The 20717-nt window shown below is 41.4% G+C and overlaps 1 protein-coding gene across 3 annotated transcripts in view; it reads left to right on the forward strand.

The window, feature by feature from the left end:
• The window catches only part of slc35d1a (solute carrier family 35 member D1a), a 70340-nt gene that overhangs the window by 28870 nt on the left and 20753 nt on the right, over positions 1 to 20717 (forward strand). For all 3 annotated transcript variants that reach the window (XR_006312988.2, XM_087990675.1, XM_043699407.2), the window contains exons 8-11: positions 4906 to 4998; positions 11134 to 11201; positions 16297 to 16375; positions 17336 to 17418. Coding sequence is in view for 2 of the 3 variants with exons in the window: in XM_087990675.1 (XP_087846801.1) it covers positions 4906 to 4998; positions 11134 to 11201; positions 16297 to 16375; positions 17336 to 17418 (323 nt within the window). In the remaining variant the exon portion in view is untranslated. The remainder of the gene's footprint in view (positions 1 to 4905; positions 4999 to 11133; positions 11202 to 16296; positions 16376 to 17335; positions 17419 to 20717) is intronic.

A 20717-nucleotide genomic window follows, 5' to 3' on the forward strand; every position in this document is an offset into this window, starting at 1 on the left:
TCAAGGATCCCTTCTCCTGCCTCCAACACCCCATCCAACCGGACACCCCTTGCTGGCCTGTTACCACCTCGATCTCTTTATTTCCAATTGCCACCAGGACATTGACTGCCTCAACCAGCCTACCACCCCTCACCCACTCAATCACCCACCCTTGCAGAGCGCAGCCTCCATTCCCTCTGCCCCAATCCCAGCCTCCCCATCAAGCAGTGGACAAGGGGGCGCGGTGGTAGTTGGCGCACTGACTTCTACACTACTGAAGCCAGGTGCCAACCTGTGGGCACTCTCTCCTACTGCCCCCTTGACCATGATCTCACCTACCATCATCAAACCATCATCTCCCAGACCATGCACAACCTTTTCACCTCAGGGATCACCCACTCACACCTTCCATCCTCGTCGTCTGGGAACCCTGCACTGCCTGATTCTACCTCCTACCTATAAACCTCAAACCTGACTACTCTGGTTGGCCTATCGTCTTGTCTTGCTCCTGTTACACCAAACTCATCTCCACATACATTGATAGCGTGTTCCACCCCTCTTCCCCCCCCCCCCCCCCCCCCCGCACGTGCGCGCCTATGCACACAGTCAAGGAACTCCCCACCTACGTTCGGTGCACCACCCAAGCCCTCTACCTCCTCCATGACTTTCGTTTCCCTGGCCGCCAATGCCTCATCTTCACCACAGGCATCCAGTCTCTTTTCACATCTGTCTGCCATGACGAAGGCCTTGAAGCCCTCCATTTCTTCCACTCCCAGTGTCCCCATCAGTATCCTTCCACTCTTATTTGACTGGCTGAACTGGTCCTCACCCTCAGTTTCTCCTTTGAATCCTCCCACTTCCACCAGACTAAAGGGCTAGCCATGGGCACCTGCATAGGCCCCAGCTATCCCTGTTTCTTCGTCAGGTACATGGAGCAATCCACCTTCTGCAGCTACACTGGCACCATTTCCTCCATTACATTGATGGCTATCAGCGCCACCTCGTGCTCCCACGAGGAGGTTGAACGGTTCATCAACTTCACTAACATTTTCTATCCAGATTTGAGTTCACCTGGACTATCTTGGACACCTCCCTCCCCTTCCTGGACTCCTCCATTTCCATCAACAGTGACCAACTCAACACTGGCATCTTCTCCAAACCCACCGGCTCCCACAGCTACCAGGGCTACACCACCTCCCACCTTTCCTACTGTAAAAAAGCGCTATCCCTTATTCCCAATTCCTCTGTCTCTGCCGCATCTGCTCCCAGGAGGACCAGTTTCAACAAGGAACACCCCAGATGGCCACCACCCTCAGACCACAATTTCCCCTCCCATGTAATCGATGATGCCCTCCAGCACATCACCTCCATTTCCCGCACCTCTGTCCTTGAACCCCACCCCTCTCAACGCAACAAGGACAGAACCTCCCTGGCCCTCACCTTCCACCCCACTAACCTCCGGATACATCACATCATCCTCCGCCATTTCTGCCACCTACAAACAGCTCCCACCATCAGTCATGTTATATTTCCCTCCTCACCCCTATCTGCATTCCGTAAAGACTATTCCCACCACAATTCTCTTGTCATGGCCATGTCCCCACCTAGCCACCTTTCCCTCGTCACTGTGGGAATAGCAAAACCTGTGCCCACATCTACCCCCCCCCACCCCCCCTCACTTCCATCCAAGGCCCCAAAGGATCCTTCCACATCCATCAGAGATTTACCTGCACTTCCACACAAGTCATTTACAGTATTCATTGCTCCCAATGCAGTCTTCCTGTACACTGAGGAGACAGGATGTCTACATGCGGAATGCTTCAGAGAACATTTCTGGGACACGGACGAAACAACCGCATTGCCCCATGGCCGAACACTTTAACTCTCCCTCCCACTCCCCCAAGGGCATGCAGGTCCTGGGGCACCTCCATTGCCAAACCCTTACCACCCACTTCCTGGAGAAAGAATGCCTCATCTTCCGCCTTGGGACCCTCCAACCACATGGGATCAATGTGGATTTCACCATTTTCCTCCCCCATCTTATCCCAGATCCAACCTTCTAACTCTGCATCGTCCCCTTGACCTGTCCTACCTATCCATTTTCCTTCCCACGTATCTGCTCCGGCCTCCTTTCTGACCTATCATCATCACCTCCACCTTCATCTACCTATCGCACTCTCACTACCCCCCCTCCACCCCCATGCACAAATCACCCTCTGTGTGGAAAAGGTTGGTCCTTATTGCCTTTTAAATCTTCCTCTCTTACCTTAAACTGTGCCCTCTAATTTTAGACTTGCCAGTGCTGGGGGAAAAGACATTGACTATTCACCTTATCTATGTCTAGTGATTTTATAAACTTGTATAAGATCCCTCCTCACCCACCGATGCTCCAGTGAAAAGAGCCTGACTATTCAGCTCTCCCAGCTTATACCCTCCAACCTGGCAACATCCTTGTAAATCATTTCTGAACTCTTTCAAGTTTCACAACATCCTTCCTGTATTAGGGATACCAAAATTGAATGCAGAATTCCAAAGGTGACCTAACCAATATCCTGTATCAGCATGACCTCTCAACTCCTATATTCAGTGCACTGACCAATAAAGGCAAGTGTACCAAATGCCACCTTCATTACCCTGTCTCCACTTTCAAGGAACTGTGAACATGCACTCCAAGGTCTCTTTGTTTGGCAACACTCCCCAGGACCATGCCATTAAGTGTATAAGTCCAGCTCTGATTAGTCTTTCCAAAATGCAACATCTTGCATTTATCTAAATTTAAACTCCCATCTGTCACCCATTGGCCCATCTGCTCAAGGTGCCATTGTACTCTGCGATAACCTTCACTGTCTACTACACCACCAATTTTGGTGTTATCTGCCAACTTAATAAACATATTCACATCCAAATCATTCACACACAAGTCAAAAAGGAATGGACCCAGCAGCAATCCTTGCAGCACACTGCTGGTCACAGGCCTCCAGTCCAAAAAGCAGCTATCCACCACCGCCCTCTGTCTTCTATCTTTGAGCCAGTTTTGTATTCAAATGGTTAGTTTTTCCTGTATCCCATGTGATCTAACCTTGTTAACCAGTCTCCCATGCAAAACCTTGTTGAACACCTTACTGAAGTCCGTATAGACAATCTCTACCCTCTGCCTTCAATTCACTTTGTCACTTAGAGTCATAGAGATGTACAGCATGGAAATAGATTTGTTTGGTCCAACTCGTCCACACCAGCCAGGTATCCCAACCCAATCTAGTCTCACCAGCCAGCACCCAGCCTATATCCCTCCAAACCGTTCCTATTCATATACCCATCCAGATGCCTTTTAAATGTTGCAATTGTACTAGCCTCCACCGCTTCCTCTGGCAGCTCACTCTATATGCGTGACACCCTCTGAGTGAAAAGTTGCCCGTTAGGGCTCTTTTATATCTTTCTCCCCTCACCCTAAACCTATGCCCTCGAGTTCTGGACTCCTTCCCCCCCCCCCCCCCACCAAATAAATAATCAAGTTGATGAGATGTGATTTCCCATGCACAGAGCCATGCTGACTATCCTTAATCAGTCCTTGCCTTTCAATACGTTAATCCTGTCCCTCCGGATCCCCTCCAACAACTTGCCCACTAATAATGTCACATTCAGTGTTCTGTAGTTCCTTGGCTTTTCCTTACCACCTATCTTAATGGCGCCACACTAGCTAACCTTCAGTCTTTTGCTGCCTCCCCTATCATCTGCTTAATTTCTGAAATCAAATGAAGTCTGGCATTTTCAGACCTGTGTGTGTACTGAGAGTAATGACCTCAGGCCCAGTCGTCAGCTGCTTATCAATGATCTTCCTTTTATCATAGGTTCAGAAGTGGGAATGTCCATTGGTTATATAATGCCGAGCATCATTTGCGAAATAGTCCTTGCTGTGTATGCAGCAAAACCTGGACAACATTCAAGGTTGCACTGATAAGTGGCAAATAATATTTGTGCTACATTAAGTACCAGGCATTGACCATTTTCTAATGAGAGTCTGATTATCACCCCATGACATTTGATGGCATTACTATCATTGAATCTCCCATTGTCAACATCTTGGGAGGTTGCCATTCATCAGTAACTGAGCCAACTGCATCAATGCTGGTTACCAGAGCAAACCAGAGGCTAAGAATTTTGCAGTCAGTAACTCACTTCTTGACTGCTTGAAACCTATATACCATCTATGAGGCATTGGTGAAGTACAATGGGATATTCTTCACTTCGTTGTTTGGTGCAGTTCCAACGTGACTTGAAGCTCACTGCCTATCAGGACCAATCAGCTTGTTTGATTGGCACCCAATACACCACCTTAAAAATGCATTGAGTCTACTCATGATACAATGTGTGTCTCCCACCTATAAATGCAGTGCACTACCTCAAGGCAGCTCAATGGTCCTCCAAATCAGTGATCTCTACCGCACAGAAAGCTGAGGACCGAAGATGTATGGGAACACCAAGTTCCCTTCCAAGCCCTACACTATTCTAACTTGAAAATGTATCACTGTTCCTTCATTGTTGCTTAGTCAAATTTTTTCAGCAACTTGTTTTTGTTTCCGATTTCCAGCATCCATAGTTCTGTTTTTTGTTTGCTCAGTAAAAGTCACTCCTCATTGCCAAAATAATGTGCCGCCTTCGGCACAACTGTCATTATTTTTTCCCATCTTTCACGCTGACCATGCAATTAGTTGGTAAATACAATACCATTCATTTTTATGCTGAGGGTATAAAATTTAGTAGATTGATATTGACAGTTTGAATTCCATTCCTAAGTGATTGATAAGGCATCCTCCTCCTGTACAATTAAAGTTTGGACCTCCAAAAGTGAAAGGCTGCTGTTACTGTATTGTCCAGATCCTCAATATTTGGATTGTGATTATACTGATTACTGTGGTTTCTTTGTAGGAACTGGGTAAATATGGGCTACTTTATTACAACGCCCTCTTTATGATTCTGCCTTCTTTGGTCATTGCATACTTCACAGGTGACCTTCAAAAGGTAAGCATTTTTCAAGCCAAACATTTGATTCGAATTTTGATTTTTTTTTTTAAGAAATTAGTTCTTAAAATAGGAGTTCCACCCTTCAGCATGTGCTACCACAAGCTACGAAGACACTCAGTGGGTCGAAGGGCTTCTTTTGAACTGTATGATTATGTGCATTAGATTGCTCTAATAGATTTTATTTCCGACTGTTGTCCCTCCTTCACTTCCTTTATTTTACTTTCTTTGTGTCCATTGACAACATTTTTGCCATTGCACCTGCCTTAACGGTCCAGACACTCAAATCTGTGTTGCCCTGCAGAAAAGTCCTAATCCTGAAACATATCAAGAATACCAACTGTAGTATTGCATTGAGTCTGCTCACAACAAAATTATGGCTTTGTTTAGTAGATAGTCTCTCTAGACCTTGGACTCCACCCTATGGAACCATCATCTTCATCTCTAAGCGTCTGATAATTGTAGAAGAGGGAACAATTGTTTCATGCAGCCAAGAGCTGCTAAAAATATCTCGAGACATGAAGCTGTCAGTCATTGGCACCATAGGATCTCAAATTCGCACTACTAGCCACAAACAAGCTTTCTAAATGGATGACTGGCATCTGATATTAGTGTGTGGTCTCTTTGCTAGTACAGGGAAACTAAATCAGCAATAATCAGTTTAATGTTCTGCTGAACTATAACAAACTTAAGTCAGAATTCTGACTGCTGGAAACAGATTGCGTCCTTCTACAGAGTAGAAAAGGAGGCTTCAAGTAGAAACTAAACGTCAGTTATGAGAATGTAACAAATAGCAGAGGGGGAGGGTAGACCATTGGACCCCTGCAACTTGAACCACCTTTCAGTAAGGTCTTGGTTAAGCTATTGCAGAAATTCTTTAATGATACGAGAACACGAGCTACATGAGAGTTGGCATCAGCATCTTTGAACTCTAAAGTACAGTTTGGCTTTGGATACTGAATAATGTGTTGCTGATCTACTGTTTGTAGTGTAGCTATTGGCAGAATTTCTGTACAGGGATGCCTTTTTATCAAAAGAAAACCTTTGCAACTGCTGTTTGTAGTAATTATTTCATGATAAGTTTGTAGCAGTTAATTACATTTTTATATAAAGGATTCCTGGAAAATGTTAATAATACCAGAGACTCCAGTTTGAATTTCAAAAAGACAGCTCAAAAAGTTTAGTTTTGAGAAATATAATTTATGATGAAAATAATGGACGAATTACCAGTTTTAAAAAATGATCGGAGGTTCTTTCAGTTTACAAAGATATTTCAATCTCTGTTCTCTACCCATTTCCCACCCTTAGTTTTTAGTGCCTTTTTTCTCTTCCAAATAATTAACTTCCTTCCTCATTTCAACCCCCTTTAAATTCACAAAGTTCTCCACCATCCATGAAGTCCTGTTCATTAAGACATTCTTTTCTTCATTCTATAGATCAGAAGGACTTTCTCTTTACACCCTATCCCACATTGACATAGCCTTCAAAGATCTATTAATCCCAATTTCATTGCTTAAACAATACAGCAACAAAATTATATAGATTTTTAAAAAAAATCTAGAACTAACCATCTCCTAGATCTGGATATAATAAAATTTGGCAGTTGTGTATGAGTGGAAGTCCAAGATTCATTGCATCTTAAAGACTTTGGTTTTAACAGCCTTTCAATTCACTTTGTTTTAATGACAGCACTTTGTTTTTGAAAAAAGGTATGATTTGAAGTGTTTTCTAGTTCTTGAGGTGACTAACTAATAGTCAAATCCATTTCATTACACCCATCAACACTGACTAAAACTAATGTTTGAGAGGAATAATGCATGTTCAAACTAAAAAGCCAGCCAAACACTAACAATTGGTAACTTCCTTCATGATTTGATGAGTGAAGAGCAACAAAACAATGACCCATCAATATATACACGTCATTAAAACTAAAGGTACTGGAGAAACCGATACAATGAAAGATATTGAAACAGTGTCTTTGCTAAACAATATTAATCTTCCTTGAGTATCAATGTGTCATGCAGCAAAATTAGGATCATGGTGGATGTTGTGTTGATGGATTTTTGTTCAGTTTGCAATATGAACTGAAAGGAAAATTGGAAGAAGGAAGCCAGAAAATTATAGAGGATTTTCCACTCAATATTACCCCTCTTTTCTCTCCAGTTGTCAGTGAACTAAAGGAGCGAACCTAAAATCGGCTCTGTTTGTTTAATTTTAGTTTAGTGAAATACAGTTGCAGCATTATTAAAAAGTGACCATTTAAGTTGAATAGTACTTTAATCGTACTCCTACTATCTTGAAGCAGTTTGTTGGAATATGAATGGAAAGCACATGAACACTGGTTCATTTGTGAAAGGCCTTCTGCTTGCAGCTGTTCTGACAGTAGAGTTGTTGAAGTAATTACTTAGACTTTGATATCTGACCGGTTGGAATTTCTTCAAAAACAGTGTGCCTTATGGAAAAAGGGAGCCCTGGGAGCTCTGAGTAGAATAGATCTTCTCTTTTAGTACCATACAGTGGCTTAATTGAGCCTGTTCTTGGCAGGTTATGTGGGAAGTGCTATGGAGATTGAAAACGCAAACATTTTCAAGAGTTACGATTTTAGAAACCTCTCGTTCTGCATGGTATTGCTAACTAAAGTTCCTTTTACCTTTTTGAAACAGTTGCAGACTGATTGCTAGATTCTTTCTCTGAAATATTCAAAACCCTTAACTTACCAGTAGAATGTTTAGTTGCATGTCGGCCTGATGTATTTTTGTAGAATAGGGTAGAAGGGCAACTTAGACAGTTTTATTTTTGGTCACTACTTTGTGTGTTTCAGAAAATGTCCTTAAATATTAGATACCATGGAAATTATTATAATTTTTTATAATATTCTTGATCAAGCATATGTCTAATATATTTTTATAATGTGAAGCATTCAACACCCAATGGGCATCTGCTGGATTTGATCATTTTCTACAGCTCTTAATGACCTCCTACAGCTATGCATTTTGTGTTTGAGGAATAAAGTAAAGAGATGAGCTGCTTTGGACCCATCTAAATTTGATTTGATTTGCATTTGGGTTTGATTGGTACTTGGAAATTCAATGTTCCTGTATATTGGGGAGTGTAACCTAGGGAAAGAACAATAAAATAAATGCTGCTGCATGAGAAGAACGGAATCATGCTCTTTGGCTTTTAGGGATTTTCAAATTATCTTTCATTTTTGTTGACTCCGACCTTTTGGCTTTTACAAGATGTAATACACTTTTATTTCATACCATGCAGGGATTCAAACTCATTTCAAGCCAGTTAACTTAGAGTCATAGTGACGTACATCATGGAAACAGACCCTTTGGTCCAACTCATCCATGCTGACCAGATATCCTAAATTAATCTAGTCCCATTTGCCAGCATTTGACCTATATCCCTTAAAACTCTTCCTATTCATAAATTCATTCAGATGCCTTTTAAAATATTTGTAATTGTACCAGCCTTCTCCACTTCCAGCAACTCATTCTGTACCCCACTACTCTCTGCATAGAAAAAAGCCGCTTAAGTCCCTTTTAAATCTTTCCATTCTCACCGTTAAACCTATGCCCTCTAGTTTTGGAATCCCCCACCTTGGGGAAAAGACAGTGGCTATTCACCCTATCTATACCCCTCAGATTTTATCAACCTCCACAAGGTCACCCCCACAGTCTCCACTTCAGGGAAAATAGACCCAGCCTCTCCCAAAAGCTCAAACCCTGCAACCCATGCGACATCAATATAAATCTTTTCTGATACCTCTCGAGTTTCACAGCATTCTCCGTTTTGGTGGGAGACCAGAATTGAATACAGTATTCCAAAAGTGGCCCAGCCAATATCCTGTTTAGTTGCAACATGACCTCCCAACTCCTGTACTCGATGCACTGACCAATAAAGGCAAGCATACCAATGCAGCCCTCACTATCCTGTCTACCTGCGACTCTACTTTCAAGGAACTGTGAACCTGCATTCCCTAGGTTTTTGTTCAGTATTACTCCCTAGAGCCTTACCATTAAGTGTATAAGTTCTTTCTTGATTTGCCTTTTCAAAATGCAGCACCTTCCATTTATCTAAATTAAACTCCCATCTGCCACTCTTCAGCCTGCAGGCCCATCTGATTAAGGCCCCATTGTACTCTGAGGCACCCTCTTGGCTGTCCACTATACCACCAATTTAGGTGTCATCTGCAAACATATTAACCATGTTGCCTCTGTTGACATGAAAATTATTTACATAAATGACCAAAAGCAGTGGGACCAGCACCAATTCCTGTGACAGTGTTGGTCATAGGCCTCCAATCTGAAAAGCCATCACCCTCTGTCTCCTAACTTCAAGCCAGTTCTGTATCAAGAATACAGTTCTGCCTGTAATCCATGTGATTTAATCTTGCTGACCAGTCTATCATGTGGAACTCCATTGAACACCTTACTGAAGTCAATATAGATTGCATCAACCTGCCTTCATCTATCCTCTTTGTTACTTTTTCAAAATTAAGTATTTTTAAAAATCTGAGTATCACTAAAAGTAACCATTTTATACATCTGGCCTGAGTGTGTATTAATATTTATTTACACAAACACCAATACTACAATTATTATGGTGCCGAAAGAAACCTTTCAGCCCTTCATCCATGTACTAACTCTTATCTAGTGATAGTCGCCTGTCTTTTCTTCATATCTCTACACCCCATTGCTATCCGTTTTAAAAATAACTAGAGCCCTCTTGAATGTCTCCATTAAACCTGCCTCCTCCACATCTAGTCCAATGTAGTCCATTGCCTAACAACTCGCTACGTGAAATTTTCTTTGCTGATCACCCTTGCTTCGTTTGGACATGATTTTTAAATCTATGCCCCCTCATTCTTCCTTTTATAAATAGATCTACTCTGTTCCACCTGCTCATGATTTTGAAAACTCCAAGCATATCTCTTGGCCTCCCCTCTCTCAAGGTTGAGTGGTCCCAACTTCAAAAACAAATTGCTGGAAAAACGTGGCAGGGGTCTGCCGATAAAGGGGGAGGGAGGGGCAGGATGGTGAAGTGGGGATAGGTGAAGACAGGTAGAGGGTACGACCTGATTGGTCAATGGGAGGAATGAATCCGGTTGGTGGCAGGGAGCAGTGGAAGCATTTCTTCTTATATTGAGATTTTGAGCTATTTCATGATGGGTCATAGTTCCAAAGTTACTAATATTTTGCTCCCTCATTCTTCCATTTGCTGGATAAGTAATTTTAACAGGAACACTAGCCCATATCCAAATCTCACTCTGGGTGAGATCATTTACTTCAAGGGCTGGGAATCAAATCTGGGCTGTATGAGATTGTGATTTGCATCTCAGTGGATAAAGTTGTTGAGCCATCAAGTAAGTGGATGAGAAACACTTTAGTTTGAATAAAGGATAATTGGAGCAGTTCAGTAAAAAACAGACGTTTAATATAATATTGCACCTTCCACATTTTTAGAAGAGATTATAGGTAGGATGGTTAAGGCGTTTAACATGCTTGCTTTCATTGTTCAGACCTTTGAGTAAAAGAATTGGGAAGTCAAGTTGAGGACATTGGTAAGGCCTCTTGTGGAGTACTGTGTACTGTTCTGATCACCCTGTTATCGGAAGGAAATTTTCAAGGTGGAGACGGTTCAGAAAAGATTTCAGGATATTGCTGGAATGGAAAGTTTGAGTTAAATGACGAGACTGGACAGGCTGGGACTACTTTCCACAGGATAGGAGGTTGAGAATTGTCCTTAGAGGTTTTTAAAATCATGATAAGGTGAATGACATGTTATTTTCCTAGGGTGTGGGATGTCAAGATGGGGGGCATGTTTTTAAGGTGAGAAGAGATTTTAAAAAGGGCATGAAGGGCAACTTTTTTTTCCAAGATGTTTCATGTGTGGAATGAACTTCCAGAGGAAGTGGAGGATGAGGGTACAATTATAATGTTTAAAAGGCATTTGGATAAATGCATGAATAAGAAATGTTTGGAGGGGTAAGTAAACGCAGGCAGGTGGGACTAGTTTAGGTTGGGCTTACAGCTGGCATAGACTGGTTGGATCGAAGGGTCTGTTTCCATACAGTATGACTGACTGACTCGCTGACTCCATTAAAGAAATTATTGCTTTCCTTTTCAGGCAGTTAATTTTGAAGGTTGGTCAAATACCATATTTGTGATGCAGTTCTTGCTGTCCTGTATAATGGGGTAAGTTTACTTTTTAAACTCCTGAAAGTAATTGATGTTTCATGTGTTTTACAGAGAGAAAAAAAAACACTTTTTTGCAAATGACTAGTTCTCAGTTAAGCTCATGCAGGAATACACAGTAATAAATCCATTCACATCTCGTATAGTAGCACTGAACTGTACAGAGCAAGAAGATTCAAGATTCAAATCTCTATTGTGATAATCATTCATTCATCAAAATCTACTTTAATCCTGAGGTTCATTCTAAACTTTGATTTGTAGCACCAAATGTCTGAGTACTAACTAGTATTAGCGAGTTTTGAAAAGATTTGTAGCTTGGGTTGAGGTTCTGGATGTAAATTTGCTTGCTGAGCTGGAAGGTGCGTTTTCAGACGTTTCATCACCATACTAAGTAACATCAGTGAGGCTCTGGATGAATCACTGGTAGTATGGCCCCCTTTTCTATTTGTGTTTGGGTTTCCTTGAGGTGGTGGTATCATTTCCTGTGGTGGTGGCGTCATTTCCTGTACTTTTTCTCAAGTATTGATAAATGAGATCCAAGTCAATGTGTTTGTTGATAGAGTTCCGGTTGAAATGCCATGTTTCTAGAAATTCTTGCGTGCATATTCACAGGAAATGACATCACCAATCCAAGGGAACCTAAACACACACAAAAAATGTGCCATACCACCAGTGCGGAGGCTCACTGATGTTAAGTGGTGAAACATCTGGAAACGAACCTTCCAGCTCAGCGAGCAAACCTACATTCAGAACTAGCAATGTATTTAATCTGGAAAACATATTTTCTGTTTCTTTGTTCTGCAGTACTAATTGTGCTCCTAGAACAGGAGTCCAGTTGTCCTACCTTTACAGTCAGTCTGTCCTCCTCATTTGACCTCTAAGTACAGGTATCTTTTAAGGTAAATCTGCGTGACCCTCTTTCCTGAGGCCAGTTTATCCTTCTAGTCACTTGCCAGAAGTAATCCAGATGTGATCTGATTCTGATCAAGTTTAAATATAACTGGTATAATCTCCACTGACTTCCATTCCAATATGTTCAAGGTAAAGACCAACATTTCATTACATTTTTTGATTAGTGTTTTGCAACTATATGAGCTTTATGTTATTGCCATGCTGAATTCCACTTGCCCCATTAGTATTCAGATTTTTATTGGCATATAAAATATATACAAAACAATCTAAGCAAGTTGTGAATAGTATCATGAGGCTTTTTACATAATTGTGCACAGTAATAAATGATATAGTAGCAGAGATAGAAGGTTGACTGAGAAATAGAAAGCTGTCGAAGCAAATAAAACTTTGTCACACTTTGTGACCTTATTCTGTACACAAGTGAATAGAATACTGAAAGTAATATCAGACTTTTTAGAAAGAAGTTGGTACATTATGGGGTGAGGGCATCACTGGCTAGGCCAACATTTATTGCCATCTTGCCTAGTTAGTAAGTACATGAATAAGAAATGTTTGGACGGATATAGGCCAAGCACAGGCAGGTGGGACTAGTTTACTTTGGGATTATGGTCAACGTAGACTGGCTGGACCTATGGATCTGTATAACTCTGACTCACTTTTGAAATTCAGTCACAGGTGTAATGTAGAGGCAGTTAGCAGTCAATTTACAAAGAGCTACTATAAAATAAAGATAATCTCTTCCATTGGTGTTGACTGAAGAATTAATATCATCCAGAAAATTGGAGTGATCAGCAAAACTGTAGACACTCAGCAACTCTGACAGAGCAGCAATTCCTTTAATGTATGAACCCAGATTATCTGCTTAAATCCATGAGGTGGAATTTACATCCCCAGCCTCTGAGGAGAGAGTGCCGCTAGTGATTTAAAATTGTCGCCTTAAATTAGTTTGCGGCAAGCTACAAGACTGATATCCTAGCTGGTGACCTCATCAGAGTAGCTATGAAAGATATTATTGTGAACATAATCCTTTTTTTAAACTTTTAAATACAGAATGCAGCACTGAATTATAAAACAAAAAGTTGAACCAAAAAGCAAAACCAGATTAATGTTTTATTTCAATAGTTTTGTACCAAGCAGTATAATCTACAGACGTTAAAATGCTGAAAGTGCTCAATAGGTCAGGCATGACCTGTGAAGAGAGAAGCAGTTGGTTTTCAGATCTGTAGCGACTCATCAGAATTGAAAAATTTCATGTAAGCAGAGAGGCAGGAAAAGGGACAGAAGGGAAGGAAGAATGATATGGAGGAATGAGCGCAAGGCAAAATGGAGTGTTAAGGGCACGAGCTCATGATCAAGAGGAGCTATAAATGGCAACAGCAGTCATTCCCATTAAATGAATAAAAATAGGAGCATGTGGTTATGATCTGAAATGATTGAACCAGGTGTTCAATCTGCAAGAAATAACTGAATGTAAAATATTTGATGGAATCTCATATTTCATTGAGGTTTCCATTAAGATTCAGTAAAATACTGAGTAAGGTTGCAGATATTGAGGTCATGGTTAGGAGTACAGCAGAGAATTAAATAGGTAAAAGGGCTCATCAGACTAGCTGTGTGCTGTGAATTGATTCCCAAAAATTAAAGTTAAGACTGAGAAAAATCTCATAGATTATTGTTAACAGATATGGAGACTCGTTTATTCTGAAGTGATTACATATGGGATCTAAATAATGCAACATCAGCATCGAAACATTTGAATAAAATCTTGATTCGGAGATTATTTAACCATTTGGCCTACTTTTGACTTGCAATGGGACAAGATCCTGAAGGCAGAAACTGGCAAGTTCATGTCTAGACAATCCATTTGTGTCAAGGAACTGAATATAGACGTTGACTGAGTAGAGTTATTACTTTCTGTATTCATTATGTTGATAGCAATCACTCATTTACAAATCAGGAATTCTATACTTTTGTCTTGCCATATTTTGGTGACATCAAACCAAAACAGTATCCATCCATTCACCCCTCCCCACCATGTAAAAGATGCCACAGAGTCGTTCAAAGGATTCTTTCTTGCTGCAGTCATCACATTATTTATGTGATTATACCAAATAAGTATCAGTGATATGCAAAGCACAGATTTTACTTTCCTCTTATCATCCCAAATCTGAATGATCAACTATTGCATGAGGAATGGAACTCAGTATTGTGCAATCTTCAGCGAACATTATCATCTTGCACCTATATTATGTGGCTCACATACTCCTAATGTAATTTAAATCTATAGTCAAACTATTAGGTGAATTCCCCATTGCCCAAAATATTTCTTATATCCATAATTTTGCACTTTACTGAAATTCAAGTGGTAGTGGTAGCCTTGATTTTTGGCTATAAATTGTGGCAATGTTTTATGTATCAATATTTGCATTTCTAGATTTTCAGTTATATAATACGTTCACCAAATCGAGGAAAGTATCTGTTTTTTGTTCTTGATTCCTTCACTTGTAAAGTTCCATGTATAACTGAAGTCATCTTTCACTTTGCCTAAGTGGTCATTCTTCATACATGAGTTGAGAACATTTTCATCAGCAAATATTCATAGCCAAGTTTGCTTTCCTTTGTTTTAGACATGCCATCGAAGTTTTCAATCTGCATTCACCAATGAGATGCTTACCTTCCAGGGTGACTGAGGGTACTAATGATTGGCCAATTGAGTGTGTGTCAATGGAAGGGTATTGGTTGGGTCAGTGGGGGAGGAAGAAATGGTGGGCTTGGAAGCCTTGGTCGTGGCATGTGGTTGTGTATAGGGACTGGATGTCCTTGATGAATATGTGTTTGGGGGCCAGGGAAACGAAAGTCACTGAGGAGGTGGAGGGTGTGGGTAGTGTCCTGAATGTATGTGAGGAAATCCTGGACCAAGGGGGACAGGACGCTGTCAAGGTACGGTGGGGCAGAAGCAAGCTGAGACGATGGGTTGACCAGGGCAGTGAGGTTTGTGAATTTTGGGTAACAGATAGATAGAACCAGGCAGTGTGGGGATTCCGGGCTGAGGTTGGAGGCAGTTGGTGGGAGATCGCCTGAGGTGACGAGGTTGTGTATGGTTTGGTGATGGGAGGTGATGTCGTGTTCGAGGGAGCAGTAGAAGGAAGTGTATGAGAGTTGGTGCCTGGCTTCAGTGGTGTAGAGGTGTGTGTGCCGAACCCCCCCCCCCCTGCCCCCCCCACACACACACATGTTTGATGGTGAGGTTGGGATTGGAGCGGAGAGGTGGAGCGTTGCAAGGGTGAGAGATCTGAGCAGCAGTTGGGGATGGAGATTGAAGACAGGTAACAGACCAGCCCGGGGAGTCCAGGTTGATGGAGGCAGGAGAAGGCGTCCTCGGAGGGTGGGTGGGAGTTCTGATGGAAAATGTTAAGCACGGACGTGGCGGTGGAAGAAAAGCTCGATGTCGCAATGCATGTTGAACTCAGTGATCCGGGATTGTAGGGACTTCAATGAGGACTGATTGTTCATCCTCTGAGTGGGAGGTCTGGGGGGATTGGTAAAAGCGTGGCAGGGCTGGGAGCTAGGACCTGGTGTGGAACTGGAGTTGCGAATGGAGTTGGAGTGGGTGTGGTTATGCTGCCTTTACCGACTGTGCTTTTCCAGCACCACACTTTTTGTCTCTGATCTCCAGCATCTGCAGTCCTCGCTTTCTCCTACTAATGATGTTTGCAGAGCTTTTTACTGATGTTCTGCCTGATAAATGGATCCTGAAACTTATTAAGTTTGCTTTGATCTGCTGCTGTCAAGAGTTTGAGAAGTATTATTTTGACTGTGTATTGGTTACCTATCACTTACAATGGTTCATTTGGCAAGGTTAAAGAAAATGTAATGATGGCAAGTATTAAGTGCTACTGTCACCTATAATGGGTGTGCAAGGAGACTGATATTTGGAGTTGGGGTAGGGTTGGTTCCTGGTTGTGAATATGAACAGTTCAACTACCAACCCTTTCATTTCAATGCTGGATATACCACATCTGAAATAAATTTAATTAAATGGATAACCTATCAATGTCTGATAAGGATTGTTCTGTTTCTGAATTTGTAAAAATTGCATTTCTGTATGGAACAAGTTTTTGTATGTTTGTAAAACCATCAGAATACTTAACTTTCATTTCACTCTCTTGTTTTCTTTCAATAGGTTTATTCTCATGTTTTCTACAGTTCTGTGCACTCAGTATAATTCTGCTCTTACTACCACAATTGTTGGCTGTGTTAAGGTAAAATGAAACATTTTTTAAAAGAATCAGTGATACGTTTTCATTCTTAGTGATATTTTGAGCTAGTTATGCTGTAGCTGTTGGTGTTCCAATATCAAGTGCTAATCATGTGGAAAGTAGAAGCAAATGGTCTAAGTACTTCACCATAGAGATGGTAAAGTATGGATACTAAGTCTAAAAGCAGCTCCGTGCTTATTTAGCAATTGTCACTGAAAAGATGTGTTTATTATCTCTTTCCTCCCTGTTACAAGGCAGTCCAAGTCTATAAGCACAGGTGTTAATTTTGTGGCAAATCTTTATGGTATACATTTTAATGTACTAACTGTGCTTCATAATGGGCTTTGAAAGTGGGAGATATGTTTTTATATGGTTCCACCGTAGAAGCACATTTCATCAGCATATACAAGACCAAAGTACAGTATTTGGGGTGAGAGGATAAGCATATTGGATTCAGATTTTCCAAATGAAAGGAAACTGGAAATCCTTTCGTGCAGGGTCTGAAAGACTTCTCATTGTTTCTTAACTGCATAGGAAAATGGAAGCATTAACTTTAACATTACAATGATGTTATGTAATGTCTTTACAAATGTAGAAAGAGAAGAAATTGTTTTGAATTGTAAATGCCAAGTTAATTCCATTTTCATTTCAATACCACCATTTTAATTCTGAATTTATCTCTCAAACAGTTTGTGACTCTTTAAATTATTTTTAAAAATGTAATTGGTAATCTGACTTGTCAGAGTGATATATCATGTGGAGCAGACAATCTTTTTGGAAACCAGATTAAAACATTACAAATATGCTTGAGTCAGGTAAAATGTTTCATGTTCAAGCATGATCCATTCTGCTCCATTTCATATATGACTGAACCACCTATATTGCTCCATTTTCTCAAAAGCAGATGCAGCCATCTTACATTTCTTTAAAAGTTAGTACATCAAAATTTTGTTACCTCCTCAGAATATTTTGGTGACTTATATTGGAATGTTTCTCGGTGGAGATTATATATTCACGTGGACCAATTTCATCGGGTTAAATATTAGGTGAGTGACAAGCTTCCTGATTTGAACATGGAAAATAGAAATACATTTTGCATGATTTGATTTTGATTTATTATTGTCACGTACTGAGATAGTGAAAAGTATTATATTGCATGCTAACCAGACACATCAGAATTTGTATAAAAACGTCAGGGCCCATTGCTGTTTGTTCTCTCTATCAATGATTTGGATGAGAATGGCAAGTCATGATTAGTAAGTTTGCAGATGACACTAAAATAGGCAGTATTGTGGACAGTGAGGAAGGTTATTAGAAATTGCAGCAGAATCTTGATCAGTTGGGGCAATGAGCCGAGCAATGGCAAATGAACTGTAACATAGACAAAGTGTGAGGTCTTGTATTTTGGAAAATCAAATCAGGCTAGGAGTTTTGTGCTGAATGGTCGAGCCTTAAGGAGTGTAGTAAACAGAGGGACCTTGGAGTTCAGGTGCACGATTCTCCGAAAGTGGAGTCACAGATAGACAGGCCAGTGAATAAAGCTTTTGGTACACTGGCCTTCAGTCAGGGCATTGAATATAGAAGTTGGAAATTATGTTTAGTTGTACAGGATGTTGATGAGGTCGCACTTGGAGTATTGTGTTCAGTTTTGATCACCTTGCTATAGGAAGGATGTTATTAAACTGGAAAGAGTGCAGAATAAATTTATAAGGATGTTGCTCGGACTCAAGGGTCTGAATTATAGGGAGAAGTTGGACAAGCTTGGACTCTTCTTTAGACCGTAGGAGACTGAGGGCATGTGGATCTTGGTGAGAAGCATGGATAGAGTGAATGCACTCAGTCTGTCTTTTTCCTAGGGTTGGGGAATCAAGGGCAAGTGGGCATCAGTTTAAGATTAGAGGGGAAGGAGTAAAAGGGAACCTAAGGAGCAACTCGGGTAGTGCTCATGTGGAATGAGCTGCTAACAGAAGTGATTGTGGTGGGTACATTAACAACATTTAAAAGGCAAATAGATGGATAGGAAAGGTTTCGAAGGATATGAGCCAACTGCAGTGATATTTTGGTTGGCATGGACCAGTTTAGGCCAAAAGGCCTGTCTGTGTGCTGTAGGACTTTATGACTCTATCCCAGTCATAGAACAGAATGCAGAATGTACTGTTACAGCTGCAGAGGTGCAGAGAAAGATCAACTCTAATATGAGTGTCCATAAATCTCGTAACTGGGGGAAGAAGCTGTCTCTTATATCTTAACGGTGGAAGAGAGTATAACAGAGGTGGGAGGAGTCTTTGATTGCCTTGGCTGCTTTCTCGAGGCAGCAGGAAGTGTAGGAGGAGTCAATGGAAGGAAGGTTGGTTTTCGTGATGGACTGAGCTGTGTTCAAAACTCTAATTTCTAGTGGTCTTGGCAAAGCAGCTGCCATACCAAGCTGTGATGTATCAAGACAGGTAATCCTCAGGATTTTTCATAGGGATTTCTGGTAGTGTTCCAGTGCTTTAAGTTGCCTTTCACGTTTCAGATCCATATAGCAGTGTGGGAAAGACAATAGCTTTGTAGACCAGAAGTTTAGTCTGGATCTGTAGGTCATGTCTTCAAACACATTTCTTCTGAGTTGGGCAGAGACTCCATTGGCTCAACTCAGTGTTGTATTTCTGCATCGAAGTTGTCCTTGGAGGAGAGAAAATTGCTGAGGTATGAGAAGTGATTCCCATTTTCAAGGGGATGGTTGTTGACCACCATTATAGGAGGGATAGAGGAACTGTTGGGTGGTAGCTGATGGTATACTAGGATTTGTTTTGTATGTTAAGGGTAAGGCCTAACTTCTATGCCTTAGCACAGCCGTCCAAGATGCACTGCAGAGTGCGCTACGATGGCGTTCGTATCAGCATATTGAAGCTCCACGATGGAGATGGTGGAGACCTTGGCTTTGAACCTATTAAGGTTGAACAGGCTACCGTGCATACAGTAAAGATTTGAATTTCCTTGAGCAGGTTTTGGCCAGTGAGATGCAGGATGGCAACAATGAAGGTGATGAACAGGGTAGATGCGATGATGCAGCCCAGTTTGACCTTCCAGTCCACAATGGAAATGTCAGACTCCAGTCCACAGTGACTAAGCACTGTCACATGTCATCCTACAGCAGCTTGAGCGTCCTGATGAACTTATCAGAAAGTCTAGTGGTTAAATGTGTCAAAGGCCTTGGTCGATGAAGGCCATGTAAATCAGTTTCTGTTCCTGACATTTTTCATGTAATGGATATGTGAAGCTCATGTCTGTTCTTCTGGATAGGCAAAAGCCATACTGCAAATCAGGGAGTATTTTCTGAAATAATGGGTAAAGTCTGCTGGTAAGGACATGTGCAAGTACTTTTCCAGTGGTTTGACAGACGGGAGATGCCTCTAATTCTGTCACCCTTGTCACTCTTTTTGAATATGGTCGCAAACTGAGCGTCCCTAAGCTCTGGGGGAGGTTTTCTTTGAGCCAAGTCTTCAAGAGCAAAGCTGCGGGCCTCCCTCCTTTAGGATCTTTGCAGGAATCTCTTCAGGACCAGCAGCCTTGTTCATTCTTAGGCTGCTTATGGCATCTTGTACTCTTGGAAACATGGTTGGCTTGGACTAGTTGGACCAAAGGATCTGTTTCCATGCTGAATGACTATGACTCTAGGATGCTTTCTATGGTGCATTTGTAAAAATTAAGAATCATTGTGGACATGCTGAATTTCTTTAGTCTTCTGAAGTGGAGGCATTGGTATACTTTCTTGACTGTAGCCTCAAAGTGGATCAACCAGGAAAGATCGTTGGTGATGTTTACTCCTCAGAACTTGAAGCGCTCCACCACCTCCACCTTGTCACAATTGATACAGGACTGTATCCTCCACGTCACTTCCTGAAGTCAACCAGTTCCTTTGTTTTGCTGGCATTGAGGAAGAGATTGTTGTCTTCATACCATGTCACTAAGCTGTCTATCTCCTTCAGGTTCTGTCTCAGCGTTTGAGATGCAACCTACCACATTGGTGACATCAGCAAATCTCTAAATTGAGTTAGAGTTGAATTTGGCTACACATTCATGAGTTTGTAAGGAGTGTAGTGAGGGGATGAGTGCACTGCCTTACAGGGCAGCAGTTTTGCCAGGATTATTGTGGATATGGTGTTGTCGGCTATCCTTACTGATCGCAGTTGCGGATCAGATTTTTTTGACATGTTTTACAGTTCTGAATATCTATACCCGTGACTGTGAATTGTAAGAAACAATTGGTATTGAAGATCTTTTCCCCCCTGTATCGGCACAATGCAAATACTACATAAGCTACACGTTCCACGTGTAAACACTTAATAGAAGGTTGAAGTTG

The sequence above is a fragment of the Chiloscyllium plagiosum genome, unplaced genomic scaffold (genome assembly GCF_037043375.1).
Source record: "Chiloscyllium plagiosum isolate Xiang-an unplaced genomic scaffold, Cpla_swu_hap1 HiC_scaffold_9, whole genome shotgun sequence".
Lineage (NCBI taxonomy): Eukaryota > Metazoa > Chordata > Chondrichthyes > Orectolobiformes > Hemiscylliidae > Chiloscyllium > Chiloscyllium plagiosum.